We start from the raw sequence: 18,758 nt of genomic DNA on the forward strand, positions 1-18,758 counted from the left end.
ACGTCTGTTGTACTGTAGCTGTGTATAATTATCAGCATGGGTAACTGCACAGGGCCACGTCTGTTGTACTGTAGCTGGGTATAATTGTCAGCATGGGTAACTGCATAGTGCCACTTCTGTTGTACTGTAGCTGTGTATAATTATCAGTATGGGTAACTGCACAGGGCCACGTCTGTTGTACTGTAGCTGTGTATAATTATCAGCATGGGTAACTGCACAGTGCCACTTCTGTTGTACTGTAGCTGGGTATAATTATCAGCATGGGTAAGTGCACAGTGCCACTTCTGTTGTACTGTAGCTGGGCATAATTGTCAGCCATAGGTAACTGCACAGTGCCATTTCTGTTGTACTGTAGCTGGGTATAATTGTCAGCATGGGTAACTGCACAGTGCCACTTCTGTTGTACTGTAGCTGGGTATAATTATCAGCATGGACAGCTACACAGTACCACTTCTCTTGTGCCACACATGTATATAATTATCAGTGTCTGTATGGATAGCTGCACAGGGTCACTGTGTTTAATGTAGCTTATGGATGCGAGGGTGTACGTTTCCTCTCGGTATGTCATATTAATCTGTATATGGACAGCTGCACAATACCACCTCTCTATATTTGGATGACTGATACAGAGTATCGAGTCTCCCGTTTTTTACTTGACCCTCCCGCTGCCCCGCTAAACCTCCGGGTCCTCCCGGTTTTTCAGTGCTGACAGCCGAAAATGCGGTCTGCGCATGCGCGATCCGGAATGACAGGGGGCGGGGCCTGAACCACGACGTCATGAAGTGGATCCTCACATTCCCGCCCACGGTAGCTCCTTTCAATAACATGCAGCCCTTACAATGACGTCGTCCGTGCGGGCCACGCCCCCAGCATTCCGGACTCACGCATGCGCAGATTGCATTTTTGCGAGTCCTGAATGCTGGGGGAGAGGCCTGCACGGACGACGTCACGATAAGGGCGGCATCTTCTTGAAACGAGCCACATAGGACGGGTATGTGGGGAGAAGAACATCACCTCATAAAGTCAAGAACATCACCTCATGACGTCGCGGTGCGGGCCCCTTGAAATGAGTGAAAACGGGCGGGAATGTGGGGAGCAGAAGCCGGCATTTAAATAAAGGACACCCACCTCATGACGTCACGGTACTGGCCTCGCCCCTTGTCATTCCGGACTCGCGCATGCGCAGATTGCATTTATGAGAGTCCTGAATGCTAGGGGTGGGGCCTGCATGAGTCACTTCAATACCGGCCACTGCGGGTTTCTGGGCGGGTGGCGGTGGACGCATAAGGTAAAAAATCGACGGTCACTAGCATCAGGTAGAGGCAGGAGCAGAGTGGTGGTCTCTCTCTCACCCCTATGGTAGTATATAATATTATTACAATTAAAATGTAAGTTCATTAATTTAAACTGCATTATGGAACTGCATGATGGCTGAGGTGGGCTGTGATTAGCAGTGCAAGTGGGTGGGTACGGCGTACCCTTAAGAATTTAGCAGTGGGTACGCTGTACCCACGCCGAAGGGCTGACGCTACTCTCCGCCGCTCCCCTCCCTACAATGCCAGGGGTGGGTCTTCACGGGCGACATCGTGACATGTATGGTATTTTATGTAAATGTCTCCCACCGCGGGGTTCCGTGCACTGGGCAGCGGTAGCCGATTGGAAGCGGCTTTTCTGTCGGGCATGTCTGGCTTTTCTGGGGGGCATGTCATGTGTATCTGGCACTGCTGGGGGCATATCATGTGTATCTGGCACTGCTGGGGGCATATCATGTGTATCTGGCACTGCTGGGGGGCATGTTATGTGTATCTGGCACTGCTGGGGGGCATGTCGTGTATTTGGCACTGCTGGGGGGGCATGTCATGTGTATCTGGCACTGCTGGGGGGCATATGTGTATCTGGCACTGCTGGGGGGCATATCATGTCTATCTGGCACTGCTGGGGGGCATATCATGTGTATCTGGCACTGCTGCGGGGCATATTATGTCTATCTGGCACTGCTGGGGGCATGTCATGTGTAGCTGGCACTGCTGCGGGGCATGTCATGTGTAGCTGGCACTGCTGCGGGGCATGTCATGTCTATATGGCACTGCTGGGGGGTATATCATGTGTATCTGGCACTGCTGAGGGGGTAGTATATCATGTGTATCTGGCACTGTACTGGAGACACTGTGTGTAAGGAACACTACTGTGGCTGTTATGTGTAAGGCTGGTAATTGTGTGTGCAGAGGGGGTGTGAAAAGATATTTATTGTTTTATAATATGAAGTTGTGATGCCACGCCCACTTTTCCAGGACACACCCCTGAGTGTAAATAGATACGCCCATAGGTGGAGCTAGACACGCCCCTTGGGTGGAACATGACACGCCCACTCAATGGCGTGCCACACATTCTGCTAACATTTACAATCTCCCTGAAACTACTTTTCAAAAGTAGGCAAGTATGACGTACTGTAAAATTAGGTAGTAGAGAGTACAAGCGCTAAAGAGTATAGTGATGGTTAAAATGGAATTAATTAGGTGGATCACAGGATTATTAAAATTGGCCTTAGGCACTTATCTGATAAAAACAAAACTTCAATCCGGTGTTCATCATTTTGGAAATCATGTAAAAGAAGAAACAACAAACATAGTGTGTATCGTTCACAAATAAAAATAGAGCAATTTTGCTATAAAAAGGTACCAATATTTTAGGGAATTTTCTAGGTCGACGTGCTAGGTCGACAGGTCAAAAGGTCGACATGAGTTTTTCACTCCCCCCCCCTTTTTTTAAACTTTTTTATACTTAACGATCCACGTGGACTACGATTGGAACGTTAATCTGTGCCGAGCGAGGCATGCGAAGGGACATGGTGCACTAATTGAGCTTCCTTGTCACTCTGCGAAGAAAATGACACCCCCCAAAAAAAACTCATGTCGACCTTTTGACCTGTCAACCTAGCACATGTCGACCTAGAAACCCTGTCGACCTAGTGACGGTTGACCTAAACATTGTCGACCTAGACACTGTCGATCTAATGATCCACACCAGTCTGAAATCACCAAGAGGGTCACAGATTATGTAGAGCAGGCATTCCCAACCACGGTCCTCAAGGCACACCAACAGGGCAGGTTTTAGTGATATCCAGGCTGCAGCACAGATGGTTAAATCAAAATAACTGAGCTACTAATACCCCTTTTACACTCGCAGTGAAAGTCATTCCCGGGAATGTGTCCCAGTATATTTGCCGGGACACATTCCTGGGAATTACCCTTTTACACTCGCGGCCCGACCCGGCATATTGCCGACGCGGTGACGTCACCTCTGACTCTAGCGGAGGCGGTGCTTGGAGATAATCTTCTCCAAGCACCGCCTCCTCCTATGCAGAGAACGGGTGCCGGGTCGCCTTGACCCGGTATACCCGTTCACACTGCACAGCTTTCCGGGACGGTCCCGGATTCAACCCAGGTCGAGACCTGGATTGAAATCCCGGGATGCTCGTCCCGGGAAATTGTCCCTGTACCCATTCACACTCACAAAAATCCCGGGATGATGTGCGTTCACAAGCAATATCTATCTATCTATCTATCTATCTATCTATCTATCTATCTATCTATCTATCTATCTATCTATCTATCTGACCTGTGCATGGAAGTAGTGTCCTGCTGGTGTCTTCTGCTGGTCCATGGTATTGTTCTGTCTCTTGTCAGAATACAAAGTTGTATTTCCCACCAGGGATAGACATGCTACTCTATAGACATGCATAATCCAATTTCTATACAATGGGTCTCGGGGGCGGAATAAACTATTCAGTTACTTGTTTTACTGCGCCTCCGTGTGATTCATTCTGCATGTATTTGCTGCAGCGGTGCAGAGGATGAATAATAGGAGTCTCAGTAGAGTTCTCTATCTGTTCAATAATTGAGAACGTTTCTATGTAAATATTTCATAGTATTTCTTTGCTTTGTCCTGAATGAAGGAGCCCTGTGTAAAGCAGAACTGGGGAGACATGACCCTGAGGTTCTGCCTGGGGGGCTGCATGTAGCGGTGGGTGGAGAAACATGTCCAAAGTTTAAGCAGCATCCTTTCCTACATATTAACTGAGAGAGGGGGCGTGTGGAGACCCCTCCTCCCAGCACGGGGATGTGAGACAGGTTATTAGGGATCAGGAGTCTTTACGGTGATTGCGACACTGAGTCATCCAGTTTGGAGATGATATCACTGTGCTAGGTCATAATGGAAGATTTAGCCTCTGTGTTTCCAATCTTTGGTCCTGGACAAGGACCACGGTATAATATACTGGAGCTGAGCTGAAGGTGGGATGTATTGGGTTCTCGGAGCGATTGTGGAACTATGGGGCTGATTCGGAGTGGGGCGCAGTGGTGTCGCGTCTGGGTTCACTACGGCTGGCCGGCGGTCGGGCTCCCGGCGACCAGCATCCCGGCGCCGGGAGCCCGACCGCCGGCTTACCGACAGCTTGGCGAGCGCAAATGAGCCCCTTGACCGCCGGCCAGCCGTAGTGAACCCGCGACGGGTGGTCTTCTGTATTCCGGCTGTCGGGCTCCCGGCGCCGGTATACTGAGCGCCGGGAGCCCGACCGCCGGCAAACAGAAGACCACCCGTCGCGTCTACGTCTTTTGCGGTTGCAAAGCTGCTACAAAGATCTTCCCTGGTGTATGTCCCATTTGTGCAATCAAATGTGCAAGGACTGAGATCCCTGCTGTCAGTGTCCATAGACGATGTAATACCAGTTGGTGCGTCTTTAGATGCCACCGTCTGCCACACATCGAAAACTTGCAGCTGGTCCAGATTCTCCATCTGAGTATGTTCTGAGTATGTGAGCGGTTGAGCGTCTGTGTACACAACCACTGTCACCGACATGCCCATAAGACAGACCATGTCCGTGGATGCGCCAAACTGCCACCCAGGAACCTGCAGCACATTCCTTCCACCGCGCATCTCCCCCGTGCGCCTCAATTGCAAGTCCGGCTCTGTGCACACATTATCTGGGCGTATGCGCAGCGCAATTTAGACGCATGCACAGAAGAAAAGAAAATCGCTCCACTGCGTCTGACAACGCCGCTGCGTCCGACTCAGAATCATGCCTCGAGTTCTGCAGGTGCATGCTGAGACATGTAGTTAAAAAAAATCTGTGGAGCCCCAGATTTTGTAATTTATCAGATCTATAGAGCCAAACCCTGAACAGACACAGATTCTGTCTGCGTTGGGGGGTGGGGGAGGGTTTTAATAAAGAGTCAGCATTTTGCATGTTTGTAAATGTTGCAGACGTTCCAATTAGAGAATAGATATGAAATGGGGATGATGTCTTGGCTGAGCAATATGGAAGATCCGGTCCACCCCCAGCTGTCAATCTTCTGGGATTAAGAAACGTCTTCAATGTACTTAACTGTGATAAAATAACACGCAGCTAAATCTCTGTACAGCGGGATCTGTCAGTATTTAGGATATCCCGCCTCGTAAGGTGCTGCGGAGAATGACCTGGCGCTGTCCCCCTTTATTGTGTGCCTAGTATGAGATACTACACTTACAGCAGGGGGACAAGTAATCAGAGGGCGCAGGATATAATCAGCAGCTGGACGCCAGCTATAACATAAGTCACTGGTGACATCTACAAGACGACATGTTAATCTTTCATACTACGACAGTGATGAATGTGAGTAATGATCAATCCTGACCTGTTTTATTTCTCATTTCTCTGCAGCCACAACCAGAGGACGACGACATTCACACACCCAGTGACGGGTGAGATTTCTCCTGAGAATGCAGAGTTCGAGCTACGGGACGAGTACGTATCTTCTCATGTGGTCAGCTCTTAGGGGAGGGGGGATATGTTCAGGTCCTCAGGACATTCTCAGGTGACGGTATCTGTATCTCTGCAGAACTTTGTCCTGTTTGCTTGTTATAAGAGGTGTTCTCCTGACCTTATCAGTCTATCATAGGGGGTAATTCTGAGTTGATCGCAGCAGCAAATTTGTTAGCAGTTGGGCAAAACCATGTGCACTGCAGGTGGGGCAGATGTAACGTGCAGAGAGCGTTAGATTTGGGTGGGTTATTTTGTTTCTGTGCAGGGTAAATACTGGCTGCTTTATTTTTACACTGCAATTTAGATTTCAGTTTGAACACACCCCACCCAAACCTATCTCTCTCTGCACATGTTACATCTGCCCCCCTGCAGTGCACATGGTTTTGTCCATTAGCTAACAAATTTGCTGCTGCGATCAACTCTGAATTAGGCCCATAGTCCGTGTCTAACATGGTATGGGGTACACAGCCCCCAATCATAGCATCTGAGTACGGATCTGGGGTCAGGGTCGACAGTGTCTAGGTCGACACCAATTGGTTGACACACCTTCACCAATTGGTGGACACACCTTAGGTTGACACCAGAAATAGGTCGACGCGCCCATTGGGTCGGCATGAGGAAGGTCGACATGGAAAAAGGTCAACACGAGTTTTTATGTTTTCTTGGTGTCGTTTTTATTTGTAAAGCGACCGGGAACCTCAATTAGTGCACCGTGTCCCCTCGCATGGCTCGCCATGCTTCGGGCAAGATTACTATTCCCAATCGTAGTCCACGTGGATCGTAAAATATGAAAATGTTCAAAAAATGAAAAGAAAAGAAAAAAAACACCTAATATTGACTTTGTTCGTGTCGACCTATTTCTAGTGTCGACCTAAGTTGTGTTAACCAATTTGTGTCGACCTAAGTGGTATCGACCCAGAGTCTGGATATTGCTGGCTACTCTCTTCTGTAATATCAGTTTCAGGGAGACCTTCCCCCTATCAGCTCCTCTTGTCTATTGTCTAGGTGGGTTTGGTGGGCAAATATCCCCTTTCTATGTTACAGATTCCCTAGTTGGTTATATAGAATATGGCGGGTCAATGAGACACTTGACCCATATTGCTTTACTTTATCAGGTGTGTGTGTGTGTGGGGGGGGGGGGTTAGTATCATATACAGTATCTGCTTCCTTACTGAGGCGGGTGGGTAAATGCCGCTGCACGATGGACTTGTGTGGCAGTTGTGCCCTCCGTGTGTGCCTGGGATATAGGATGGTGGTACGGAGTGGAAAGCAGCCTGAAATCCCTCATCTGTGGACTGCAGCACATTAAGTAATGACAGTCTGACACAAATGAGCCCGTGCTCGTTAATTTGTTGTACAGGCTGCTAATAATACTACCAGCTGATATTTCCCTGCTCTGGTAATTACATTACCCTCCGCTCATCCTCGCGGAGTCATACACCGCGTTACCCCAGCCAAACGCGTCAACATCATTGTTTCCTCGTCAGAGATGTTGCTGATTTTATATCACAATATTATAGCAGCTGGTTTCCTAGCATCACAAATAGCGATACGTCCCCCACACTCACTAGGGATATATGTGGAACACTTACCGTGGCTGGTTCACTAATCACAGCACTTCTGATTGGTCCGTTCTCCCCGGTGGTGCATGGAATAGAAAGGGGTCCCCCAGGTCCCCCACCATCCCCCTGTAAGTGTGGTGATTGTGTGGCAGCCTGGATTGGTTAGTGATGGGCTCCTGGATGGACAGTCTTAGGGCTGAGCCTCTGCATTATAGAAATGATTGATAAAGAAGCTGTTTCTATTATGTATTAGTATAGGTTATTTCATCAGTTGTAGACAACCAAGTGATTAAGCAGCAGTTTAATCTTCATAAAAGATGGCACCAGATTTTGCGCTGGAGAGGTGGCCCCTGTTAGTGGAGGAACCGGGCCGCCCGTGACCAGGGCAGGGGTGGCTAAACAGTCAGAGACAAAGAGACAAAAAATATTGGCCCTCATTCCGAGTCGTTCGCTCTGTATTTTTCTTCGCATCGCAGCGTTTTTCTGCTTAGTACGCATGCGCAATGTTCGCACTGCGACTGCGCCAAGTAATTTTGCTATGAAGATAGTATTTTTACTCACGGCTTTTTCTTCGCTCCGGCGATCGTAGTGTGATTGACAGGAAATGGGTGTTACTGGGCGGAAACACAGCGTTTTATGGGCGTGTGGATAAAAACGCTACCGTTTCCGGAAAAAACGCGGGAGTGGCCGGAGAAACGGAGGAGTGTCTGGGCGAACGCTGGGTGTGTTTGTGACGTCAAACCAGGAACGACAAGCACTGAACTGATCGCAGATGTCGAGTAAGGTTGAAGCTACTCAGAAACTGCTAAGTAGTTTGTAATCGCAATATTGCGAATACATCGTTCGCAATTTTAAGAAGCTAAGATTCACTCCCAGTAGGCGGCGGCTTAGCGTGTGTAACTCTGCTAAAATCGCCTTGCGAGCGAACAACTCGGAATGAGGGCCATTGTTAGGTACGTCAAAGAGCTGACATCGAGCAAAAATAGGTTGTGGCTTTGTGCCATCTAGGCCACGCTCTTAGTATAAAATACATTGAAAAAGCCAGATCCAGCATAAGATACATTTTAAAGCCAGATCCAACATAAAGTACATTGAAAAAGCCAGATTCACATAATACACTTCAGCTCCCTAAGCATCACTCCTGCCAACACCTTCCTGTGTCACTCCAGCCAGCTCCAACATATGTCACTCCAGCCAGCACCTTCCTGTGTCACTCCAGCCAGCTCCAACATATGTCACTCCAGCCAGCACCCTCCTGTGTCACTCCAGCCAGCTCCAACATATGTCACTCCTGCCAGCTCCAACATATGTCACTCCTGCCAACACCTTCCTGTGTCACTTCAGCCAGCTCCAACATATGTCACTCCAGCCAGCACCTTCCTGTGTCACTTCAGCCAGCTCCAACATGTGTCACTTCAGCCAGCTCCAACATATGTCACTCCAGCCAGCACCTTCCTGTGTCACTCCAGCCAGCTCCAACATATGTCACTCCAGCCAGCACCTACATATGTCACTCCAGCCAGCACCTTCCTGTGTCACTTCAGCCAGCACCCTCCTGTGTCACTTCAGCCAGCTCCAACATATGTCACTCCAGCCAGCACCTTCCTGTGTCACTCCAGCCAGCTCCAACAAATGTCACTCCAGCCAGCACCTTCCTGTGTCACTTCAGCCAGCACCCTCCTGTGTCACTTCAGCCAGCTCCAACATATGTCACTCCAGCCAGCACCTTCCTGTGTCACTCCAGCCAGCTCCAACATATGTCACTCCAGCCAGCACCTTCCTGTGTCACTTCAGCCAGCACCCTCCTGTGTCACTTCAGCCAGCTCCAACATATGTCACTCCAGCCAGCACCTTCCTGTGTCACTTCAGCCAGCTCCAACATATGTCACTCCAGCCAGCACCTTCCTGTGTCACTTCAGCCAGCTCCAACATACGTCACTCCAGCCAGCACCTTCCTGTGTCACTCCAGTCAGCTCCAACATATGTCACTCCAGCCAGCACCTTCCTGTGTCACTCCAGCCAGCTCCAACATATGTCACTCCAGCCAGCACCTTCCTGTGTCACTCCAGCCAGCTCCAACATATGTCACTCCAGCCAGCTCCAACATATGTCACTCCAGCCAGCTCCAACATATGTCACTCCAGCCAGCTCCAACATATGTCACTCCAGCCAGCACCCTCCTGTGTCACTTCAGCCAGCTCCAACATATGTCACTCCAGCCAGCACCTTCCTGTGTCACTTCAGCCAGCTCCAACATATGTCACTCCAGCCAGCACCTTCCTGTGTCACTCCAGCCAGCTCCAACATATGTCACTCCAGCCAGCTCCAACATATGTCACTCCAGCCAGCTCCAACATATGTCACTCCAGCCAGCTCCAACATATGTCACTCCAGCCAGCTCCCTCCTGTGTCACTTCAGCCAGCTCCAACATATGTCACTCCAGTGTCACAACTGAGGGCCTGAGCTGACGGGAGGCAGCCTCAGTTGTAGGGGCTGAGATGTACCGGAACCTGGGAGGTTGTATCAGACCCCTGGACATGTAAGTAACATGAATAATAACTGCCCGAAGGCGTGACCACGACAACTTGGATAAAAGTCAATGATGTTTATTATGACAACTCCGCAACACAGCAGCAGTAAAAGAAAACGTAAAAGTCAGCAAATAATAAATACAGTTCCTGGGTACTACAGGATGGCAGGAGCCACAGGGCACTGGTAGTGTGAGATAGTTCTTATGATCTTCTAGATGGAAAGTCCTTACCAGGCCCGACTGTAGCAATGGAGATAACCCAGGATTGTGCCAGCTGGTGTTCCAGGAAAAGCTGGGTTGCTGAAGGTAAAACAGCTGCTGTGGATACTGGCTGGAACCAGACTGTTGTTTGCACGGAGTGGATACTGGCTGGAACCAGTTAAATAATAAATGAACTTGGGAGCGATGAAATATGAACTGAAATGTAGAACTTGAGAGCGGAGAAATAATAATACCGGTGGAGAGTGGTAAAGTGTAGAAAGGACACCGGCCCTTTAAGGGAAGCTGTACTCTGCTGGAAGCTGAGCTGGAAGCAGGTAATGTTGTAGCTGGAAACAGATGAATCCACAATGGATTGGAGAGTCAGGCTACACCGCAGGTGGAATGCTGGTGCGGGTCTCTATGGTGGAAGTCTTGAGACAGGAGCTGGAACCTGGAAGACAATCACAGGAGAGAGACAAACAGGAACTAGGTTTGACAACCAAAGCACTGACGCCTTCCTTGCTCAGGCACAGTGTATTTATAGCTGCAGCAAGGAAGGGATTGGCTAGGCAATTATGCAGATTAACAATACTGACAACAGATTGGAGGAAATGATCAGCTGACAGAATCCAAGATGGCTGCGCCCATGCAGACACTTGGAGGGAAGTTTGGTTTGTAATCCATGTGGTAATGAAAACAGTAATGGCGGCGCCGGCCACTGGAGACAGGAGACGCCAGGCTGACAAGTGCACATCCAACCACGCGGACACAGCGGAGGCCGCGGCTGACGTAATCGCCACTCTGACACACTGCATGCAGAAGCTCAGGGACGGCGGCGGAGGCCGCGGGAGACGCCATGCCAGATGTAATAAGGCGTTACTGTGACAGCGTCTCAGAGAGACAGGAGAGGATGCAGGAATGTGAACATTAGGATAACAGATGGGATCCGGTCCTGGAGTGCTGAGCCAGCCTTAGGAGGCATCTGATGGGTAAGAAATGGCGTCCAGATACCCGGATCGTGACAGCACCCCCCCCTTTAGGAGTGGCCCCAGGACACTTCTTTGGCTTTTGAGGAAACTTGGAATGGAATCTCCGGACCAAGGCAGGAGCATGGACATCAGAAGCATTGGTCCATGAACGTTCCTCAGGACCATAACCCTTCCAGTCAATAAGATATTGTAGTTGACCGTAACGGTGACGTGAGTCCAGGATCTTGGCCACTTCATACTCAACGCCTCGTTGAGTTTGGACTTTCGGAGTTGGAGGAAGTGAGGAATGAAACCGATTCAAGATCAGCGGTTTCAACAGGGAAACATGGAATGTCCTGGGTATTTTTAAGAAGGGAGGCAACTGGAGTCTGTAAGCAACAGGATTAATGACTTGTTCAATCTTGAAAGGACCGATATAGCGAGGTGCAAACTTCATACTGGGAACTCTTAACCTCAAATTCTTCGTGGATAACCATACCCGATCACCCACCTTGAGAGCAGGAACTGCTCGACGCTTCTTATCCGCAAACTTCTTGTACCTGAACGATGCCTTGAGCAGAGCTGATCGTACGCTCTTCCAGATATTGGCAAACTGATGCAAGGTGATATCCACTGCGGGAACAGAAGTTGCTGGAAGCGGTTGGAACTCAGGAACTTTAGGGTGGAATCCAAAGTTAGTGAAGAATGGTGTTGAAGCAGATGAAGAATGATACTGGTTGTTATGACAGAACTCGGCCCAGGGAAGTAATTGAACCCAGTCATCTTGAGAGGAGGACACATAGATGCGGAGGAAGGCCTCCAAGTCCTGATTCACCCTCTCGGTTTGACCATTGGTCTGAGGATGGTAAGCCGTGGAAAACTTTAGCTTGACTTGGAGGACTTGACATAAACTTCGCCAGAATTTGGCTGTGAATTGAACTCCTCGATCTGAGATAATTTCTTCAGGAAGACCGTGGAGTCGGAAGATCTCTTGTATGAATACTTGAGCCAACTTGGAAGCTGACGGAAGACCGGTGAGAGGAATGAAGTGTGCCATCTTGGTGAACCGGTCAACTACCACCCAGATGGTATTGAACTTGTTGCACATGGGTAAGTCTGTAATGAAATCCATCGACAAGTGGGTCCATGGTCGACGGGGAACGGATAGTGGAACCAGTTGCCCCGCAGGCGACTGGCGGGATACTTTATGTTGGGCACACTTTGGGCAAGATGCAATAAACTCCAAGACGTCCTTTTTCAGAGTTGGCCACCAATAGGACCTAGAGATAAACTCCAGGGTTTTTTGGATACCTGTATGTCCGGCAAAACGGGAAGCATGGGCCCAATGCATGAGCTTCTTCCTTAGCATCGGCTTCACAAAACTTTTCCCTGATGGGGGCGTAGAGTCCATCCCTACCGTGGAGAATGCCAACGGATTTATAATAGGATGCTTGTCTGAAGACTCTGACTCATTTTCTTGCTCCCATGAGCGGGAAAGGGCATCGGCCTTGCGATTCTGAGAGCCCGGACAGAACTGGAGTTTAAAGTCGAACCTGGAAAAGAAAAGTGCCCATCTGGCCTGACGAGGGTTGAGACATTGTGCGCCCTTCAGGTATAAAAGGTTCTTGTGGTCTGTAAGTATGGTGATTAAATGAGAAGCTCCCTCCAACAGATACCTCCACTCTTCTAGAGCGAGCTTGATGGCTAGCAACTCCTGGTCGCCAATGGCATAGTTGCGCTCAGCTGGGGAGAACTTCCGGGAGAAGAAACTGCAAGGATGTAAATGGCCATCTTTAGCCCTCTGAGATAACACCGCTCCTACTCCAACGGAGGAGGCATCCACCTCTAGGATGAAAGGAGAGTCGATGTCAGGCTGTTTCAGGACAGGCGCAGAGATGAACCTCTGTTTTAAAAGATGAAAAGCTTGCATGGCTTCTTCAGACCACTTGGACGGGTTAGCACCCTTCTTGGTGAAAGCAGTAATAGGCGCCACAATGGTGGAAAAGTCTCGTATAAACTTTCGGTAATAATTGGCGAACCCTAAGAACCTCTGGACCCCTTTGAGGGTTAAGGGTACCGGCCAATTCTGAATTGCTTGTAGTTTCTCAGGATCCATCTCTAGTCCGGAACCGGACACAATGTACCCTAGAAACGGAATGGACTTGACTTCAAAGACGCATTTTTCTAATTTGCAATAGAGATGATTGACACGGAGACGGGACAGAACCTCTTTAACCCAAAAACGATGTTCCTCTAAATCGTTGGCAAAAATGAGGATATCGTCTAGATAGACCACGACATGACGGTATAGAATGTCTCTGAAAATCTCATTGACAAAATGCTGGAAGACAGCTGGAGCATTGCTCAATCCGAAGGGCATGACGAGGTACTCATAATGTCCGTCACGGGTGTTAAAGGCGGTCTTCCACTCGTCACCCTCACGGATCCGGATGAGATTGTATGCACCTCGCAAGTCCAGCTTTGTAAAGATGGTAGCTCCGCTAACTCTGTCAAAGAGCTCAGTAATCAGGGGTAAAGGATAACGGTTCTTGATGGTAATGTCGTTCAAACCTCTGTAGTCGATGCACGGCCGCAGACCACCATCTTTCTTTTTTACAAAAAAGAAGCCTGCGCCGGCTGGGGAAGAAGAAGGTCGAATGAACCCCTTTGCTAGGTTCTCTTTAATGTATTCCTCCATAGAATGCGTCTCATGCAGAGACAACGGATAAGTTCGGCCTCGAGGTGGAACCTTCCCTGGAACGAGATCAATCGGGCAGTCCCATTCTCTATGAGGAGGAAGGATATCAGCAGAAGCTTTACTGAACACATCCGTGAAATCTTGATATGGAGGAGGTGGAACATCAGACGACCTGGGGGAGGAAGAACAGACAGGCAATACTTTAAACAAACATGTCTCTGCACAGGAGGAACCCCATGCCAAGATTTGCGTAGTCGTCCAATCAATTGTAGGATTGTGAAGACGGAGCCATGGAAGGCCCAGGACCACAGGATGTGTGGCTCTTGGAATCACTAAAAGTGAAATAAGTTCGGAATGAAGAACTCCCACTCTCAGACGAACTGGTAGAGTCCTTAGAGCAATAACAGTATCAAAAATTTTACTGCCATCCACGGCAGTTAAGGAAAAGGAGGAAGGAAGTCTCTCGGTGGGTAGGGACCACCGTTTAACATAGGCTTCAGTAATAAAGTTCCCAGCTGCTCCGGAATCAAGGAGAGCAATGACGTTCCGATAACGTTGAGCAACTTGAAGCGAGACTGGGAGATTACAATCATGAGGAGATGGAGAGGAGATCATTACTCCTAGCCGGCCCTCTCCTGGGCGAGCTAGGGTTTGGAGTTTTCCCGGACGTTCGGGACAGGCATTGATGGTGTGAGACGGAGCTGCACAGTAAAGACAAAGAGACTCAGAGAGACGTCTTCGGCGCTCAGCAGGAGTTAAACGGGAACGGCCAATTTGCATGGGCTCATCTTTAGATGGTGACAGTTGACGAGGAGGAGGAGCAGAAGATTTTGGAGCAGATGATCTTCCACGCTCAGTTGCTCTCTCTCTGAAACGTAAATCAACTTTCGTGCAGAGTGAGATTAGCTCATCTAACTTAGAAGGTAAGTCTCTGGTAGCTAACTCATCTTTAATAAGCTCAGATAAGCCATGCCAGAATGCAGCATACAGGGCCTCGTCGTTCCATGCCAGTTCGGATGCCAGGATCTGGAACTGTATCAGATATTGTCCTACAGTACGTGACCCCTGGCGTAAACGGAGAATCTCGGATGAAGCTGAGGTTACCCGGCCTGGCTCGTCGAAGATGCGCCTGAATGTTGACACGAATGCAGTGTAAGAAGATAGCAGGGTGTCGGACCTCTCCCATAACGGTGATGCCCAGTCAAGGGCGGAGCCACTGAGAAGAGAGATGATGTAGGCAATTTTTGTACGGTCACTGGGAAAATTGCCAGGTTGTAGCTCAAACTGAATCTCACACTGGTTGAGAAATCCCCTGCAGAATCTTGGAGATCCGTCAAATTTTGCTGGCGTTGGAAGATGAAGACGTGGAGCAGAAATGGGTAAGGTGGGTGGGGTTATAGCTGGAGTCACTGTGGTTGACGCACCAGATGCGCCTGATCCACGGAGAGTTGTCTGAATCCCATCCAGCCGAGTAGAGAGATCCTGGAGACAGCGGATGATGTGGCCCTGTGCAGCCTCCTGATGTTCTAGTCGGGCTGCCAGTTCTTGCATCGGCCTGGCCGCTTGATCCTGGTCTCCGGCTGGATTCATTAGGTCAGTGCTTACTGTCACAACTGAGGGCCTGAGCTGACGGGAGGCAGCCTCAGTTGTAGGGGCTGAGATGTACCGGAACCTGGGAGGTTGTATCAGACCCCTGGACATGTAAGTAACATGAATAATAACTGCCCGAAGGCGTGACCACGACAACTTAGATAAAAGTCAATGATGTTTATTATGACAAACTCCGCAACACAGCAGCAGTAAAAGAAAACGTAAAAGTCAGCAAATAATAAATACAGTTCCTGGGTACTACAGGATGGCAGGAGCCACAGGGCACTGGTAGTGTGAGATAGTTCTTATGATCTTCTAGATGGAAAGTCCTTACCAGGCCCGACTGTAGCAATGGAGATAACCCAGGATTGTGCCAGCTGGTGTTCCAGGAAAAGCTGGGTTGCTGAAGGTAAAACAGCTGCTGTGGATACTGGCTGGAACCAGACTGTTGTTAGCACGGAGTGGATACTGGCTGGAACCAGTTAAATAATAAATGAACTTGGGAGCGATGAAATATGAACTGAAATGTAGAACTTGAGAGCGGAGAAATAATAATACCGGTGGAGAGTGGTAAAGTGTAGAAAGGACACCGGCCCTTTAAGGGAAGCTGTACTCTGCTGGAAGCTGAGCTGGAAGCAGGTAATGTTGTAGCTGGAAACAGATGAATCCACAATGGATTGGAGAGTCAGGCTACACCGCAGGTGGAATGCTGGTGCGGGTCTCTATGGTGGAAGTCTTGAGACAGGAGCTGGAACCTGGAAGACAATCACAGGAGAGAGACAAACAGGAACTAGGTTTGACAACCAAAGCACTGACGCCTTCCTTGCTCAGGCACAGTGTATTTATACCTGCAGCAAGGAAGGGATTGGCTAGGCAATTATGCAGATTAACAATACTGACAACAGATTGGAGGAAATGATCAGCTGACAGAATCCAAGATGGCTGCGCCCATGCAGACACTTGGAGGGAAGTTTGGTTTGTAATCCATGTGGTAATGAAAACAGTAATGGCGGCGCCGGCCACTGGAGACAGGAGACGCCAGGCTGACAAGTGCACATCCAACCACGCGGACACAGCGGAGGCCGCGGCTGACGTAATCGCCACTCTGACACTCTGCATGCAGAAGCTCAGGGACGGCGGCGGAGGCCGCGGGAGACGCCATGCCAGATGTAATAAGGCGTTACTGTGACAGCGTCTCAGAGAGACAGGAGAGGATGCAGGAATGTGAACATTAGGATAACAGATGGGATCCGGTCCTGGAGCGCTGAGCCAGCCTTAGGAGGCATCTGATGGGTAAGAAATGGCGTCCAGATACCCGGATCGTGACATCCAGCCAGCTCCAACATATGTCACTCCAGCCAGCACCCTCCTGTGTCACTTCAGCCACCTCCAACATATGTCACTCCAGCCAGCTCCAACATATGTCACTCCAGCCAGCACCCTCCTGTGTCACTTCAGCCAGCTCCAACATATGTCACTCCAGCCAGCACCCTCCTGTGTCACTTCAGCCAGCTCCAACATATGTCACTCCAGCCAGCTCCAACATATGTCACTCCAGCCAGCTCCCTCCTGTGTCACTTTAGCCAGCTCCAACATATGTCACTCCAGCCAGCACCTTCCTGTGTCACTTCAGCCAGCTCCAACATATGTCACTCCAGCCAGCACCTTCCTGTGTCACTTCAGCCAGCTCCAACATATGTCACTCCAGCCAGCTCCCTCCTGTGTCACTTCAGCCAGCTCCAACATATGTCACTCCAGCCAGCACCTTCCTGTGTCACTTCAGCCAGCTCCAACATATGTCACTCCAGCCAGCACCCTCCTGTGTCACTTCAGCCATCTCCAACATATGTCACTCCAGCCAGCACCTTCCTGTGTCACTTCAGCCAGCTCCAACATGTGTCACTTCAGCCAGCTCCAACATATGTCACTCCAGCCAGCACCTTCCTGTGACACTTCAGCCAGCTCCAACATATGTCACTCCAGCCAGCACCTTCCTGTGTCACTTCAGCCAGCTCCAACATATGTCACTCCAGCCAGCTCCAACATATGTCACTCCAGCCAGCACCCTCCTGTGTCACTTCAGCCACCTCCAACATATGTCACTCCAGCCAGCTCCAACATATGTCACTCCAGCCAGCACCCTCCTGTGTCACTCCAGCCAGCTCCAACATGTCACTCCTGCCAGCACCTTCCTGTGTCACTCCAGCCAGCTCCAACATATGTCACTCCAGCCAGCACCCTCCTGTGTCACTTCAGCCAGCTCCAACATATGTCACTCCAGCCAGCACCTTCCTGTGTCACTTCAGCCAGCTCCAACATATGTCACTCCAGCCAGCTCCAACATATGTCACTCCAGCCAGCACCCCCCTGTGTCACTTCAGCCAGCTCCAACATATGTCACTCCAGCCAGCACCTTCCTGTGTCACTTCAGCCAGCTCCAACATATGTCACTCCAGCCAGCTCCAACATATGTCACTCCAGCCAGCACCCTCCTGTGTCACTTCAGCCAGCTCCAACATATGTCACTCCAGCCAGCTCCAACATATGTCACTCCAGCCAGCACCCTCCTGTGTCACTTCAGCCAGCTCCAACATATGTCACTCCAGCCAGCTCCAACATATGTCACTCCAGACAGCACCCTCCTGTGTCACTTCAACCAGCTCCAACATATGTCACTCCAGCCAGCTCCCTCCTGTGTCACTTCAGCCAGCTCCAACATATGTCACTCCAGCCAGCACCCTCCTGTGTCACTTCAGCCAGCACCCTCCTGTGTCACTTCAGCCAGCTCCAACATATGTCACTCCAGCCAGCACCCTCCTGTGTCACTTCAGCCAGCTCCAACATATGTCACTCCAGCCAGCTCCCTCCTGTGTCACTTCAGCCAGCTCCAACATATGTCACTCCAGCCAGCACCCTCCTGTGTCACTTCAGCCAGCTCCAACATATGTCACTCCAGCCTGCACCCTCCTGTGTCACTTCAGCCAGCTCCAACATATGTCACTCCAGCCAGCACCTTCCTGTGTCACTCCAGCCAGCTCCAACGTATGTCACTCCAGCCAGCTCCCTCCTGTGTCACTTCAGCCAGCTCCCAATGTATCACTCCAGCCAGCTCCAACATATGTCACTCCAGCCAGCACCCTCCTGTGTCACTCCAGCCAGCTCCAACATATGTCACTCCAGCCAGCACCCTCCTGTGTCACTCCAGCCAGCTCCAACATATGTCACTCCAGCCAGCACCCTCCTGTGTCACTTCAGCCAGCTCCAACATATGTCACTCCAGCCAGCACCCTCCTGTGTCACTTCAGCCAGCTCCAACATATGTCACTCCAGCCAGCACCCTCCTGTGTCACTTCAGCCAGCTCCAACATATGTCACTCCAGCCAGCTCCCTCCTGTGTCACTTCAGCCA

General features: G+C 50.0%; 1 protein-coding gene across 8 annotated transcripts in view; it reads left to right on the forward strand.

Annotated features, from left to right (window-relative positions):
- Positions 1-18,758, forward strand: part of PLEKHA7 (pleckstrin homology domain containing A7) — a 280,439-nt gene that overhangs the window by 144,997 nt on the left and 116,684 nt on the right. For all 8 annotated transcript variants that reach the window (XM_063946452.1, XM_063946455.1, XM_063946453.1 and 5 more), the window contains one exon: positions 5,699-5,782. In XM_063946452.1, coding sequence (XP_063802522.1) covers positions 5,699-5,782 — 84 coding nt within the window. The remainder of the gene's footprint in view (positions 1-5,698; positions 5,783-18,758) is intronic.

The sequence above is a fragment of the Pseudophryne corroboree genome, chromosome 11 (assembly GCF_028390025.1).
Source record: "Pseudophryne corroboree isolate aPseCor3 chromosome 11, aPseCor3.hap2, whole genome shotgun sequence".
Lineage (NCBI taxonomy): Eukaryota > Metazoa > Chordata > Amphibia > Anura > Myobatrachidae > Pseudophryne > Pseudophryne corroboree.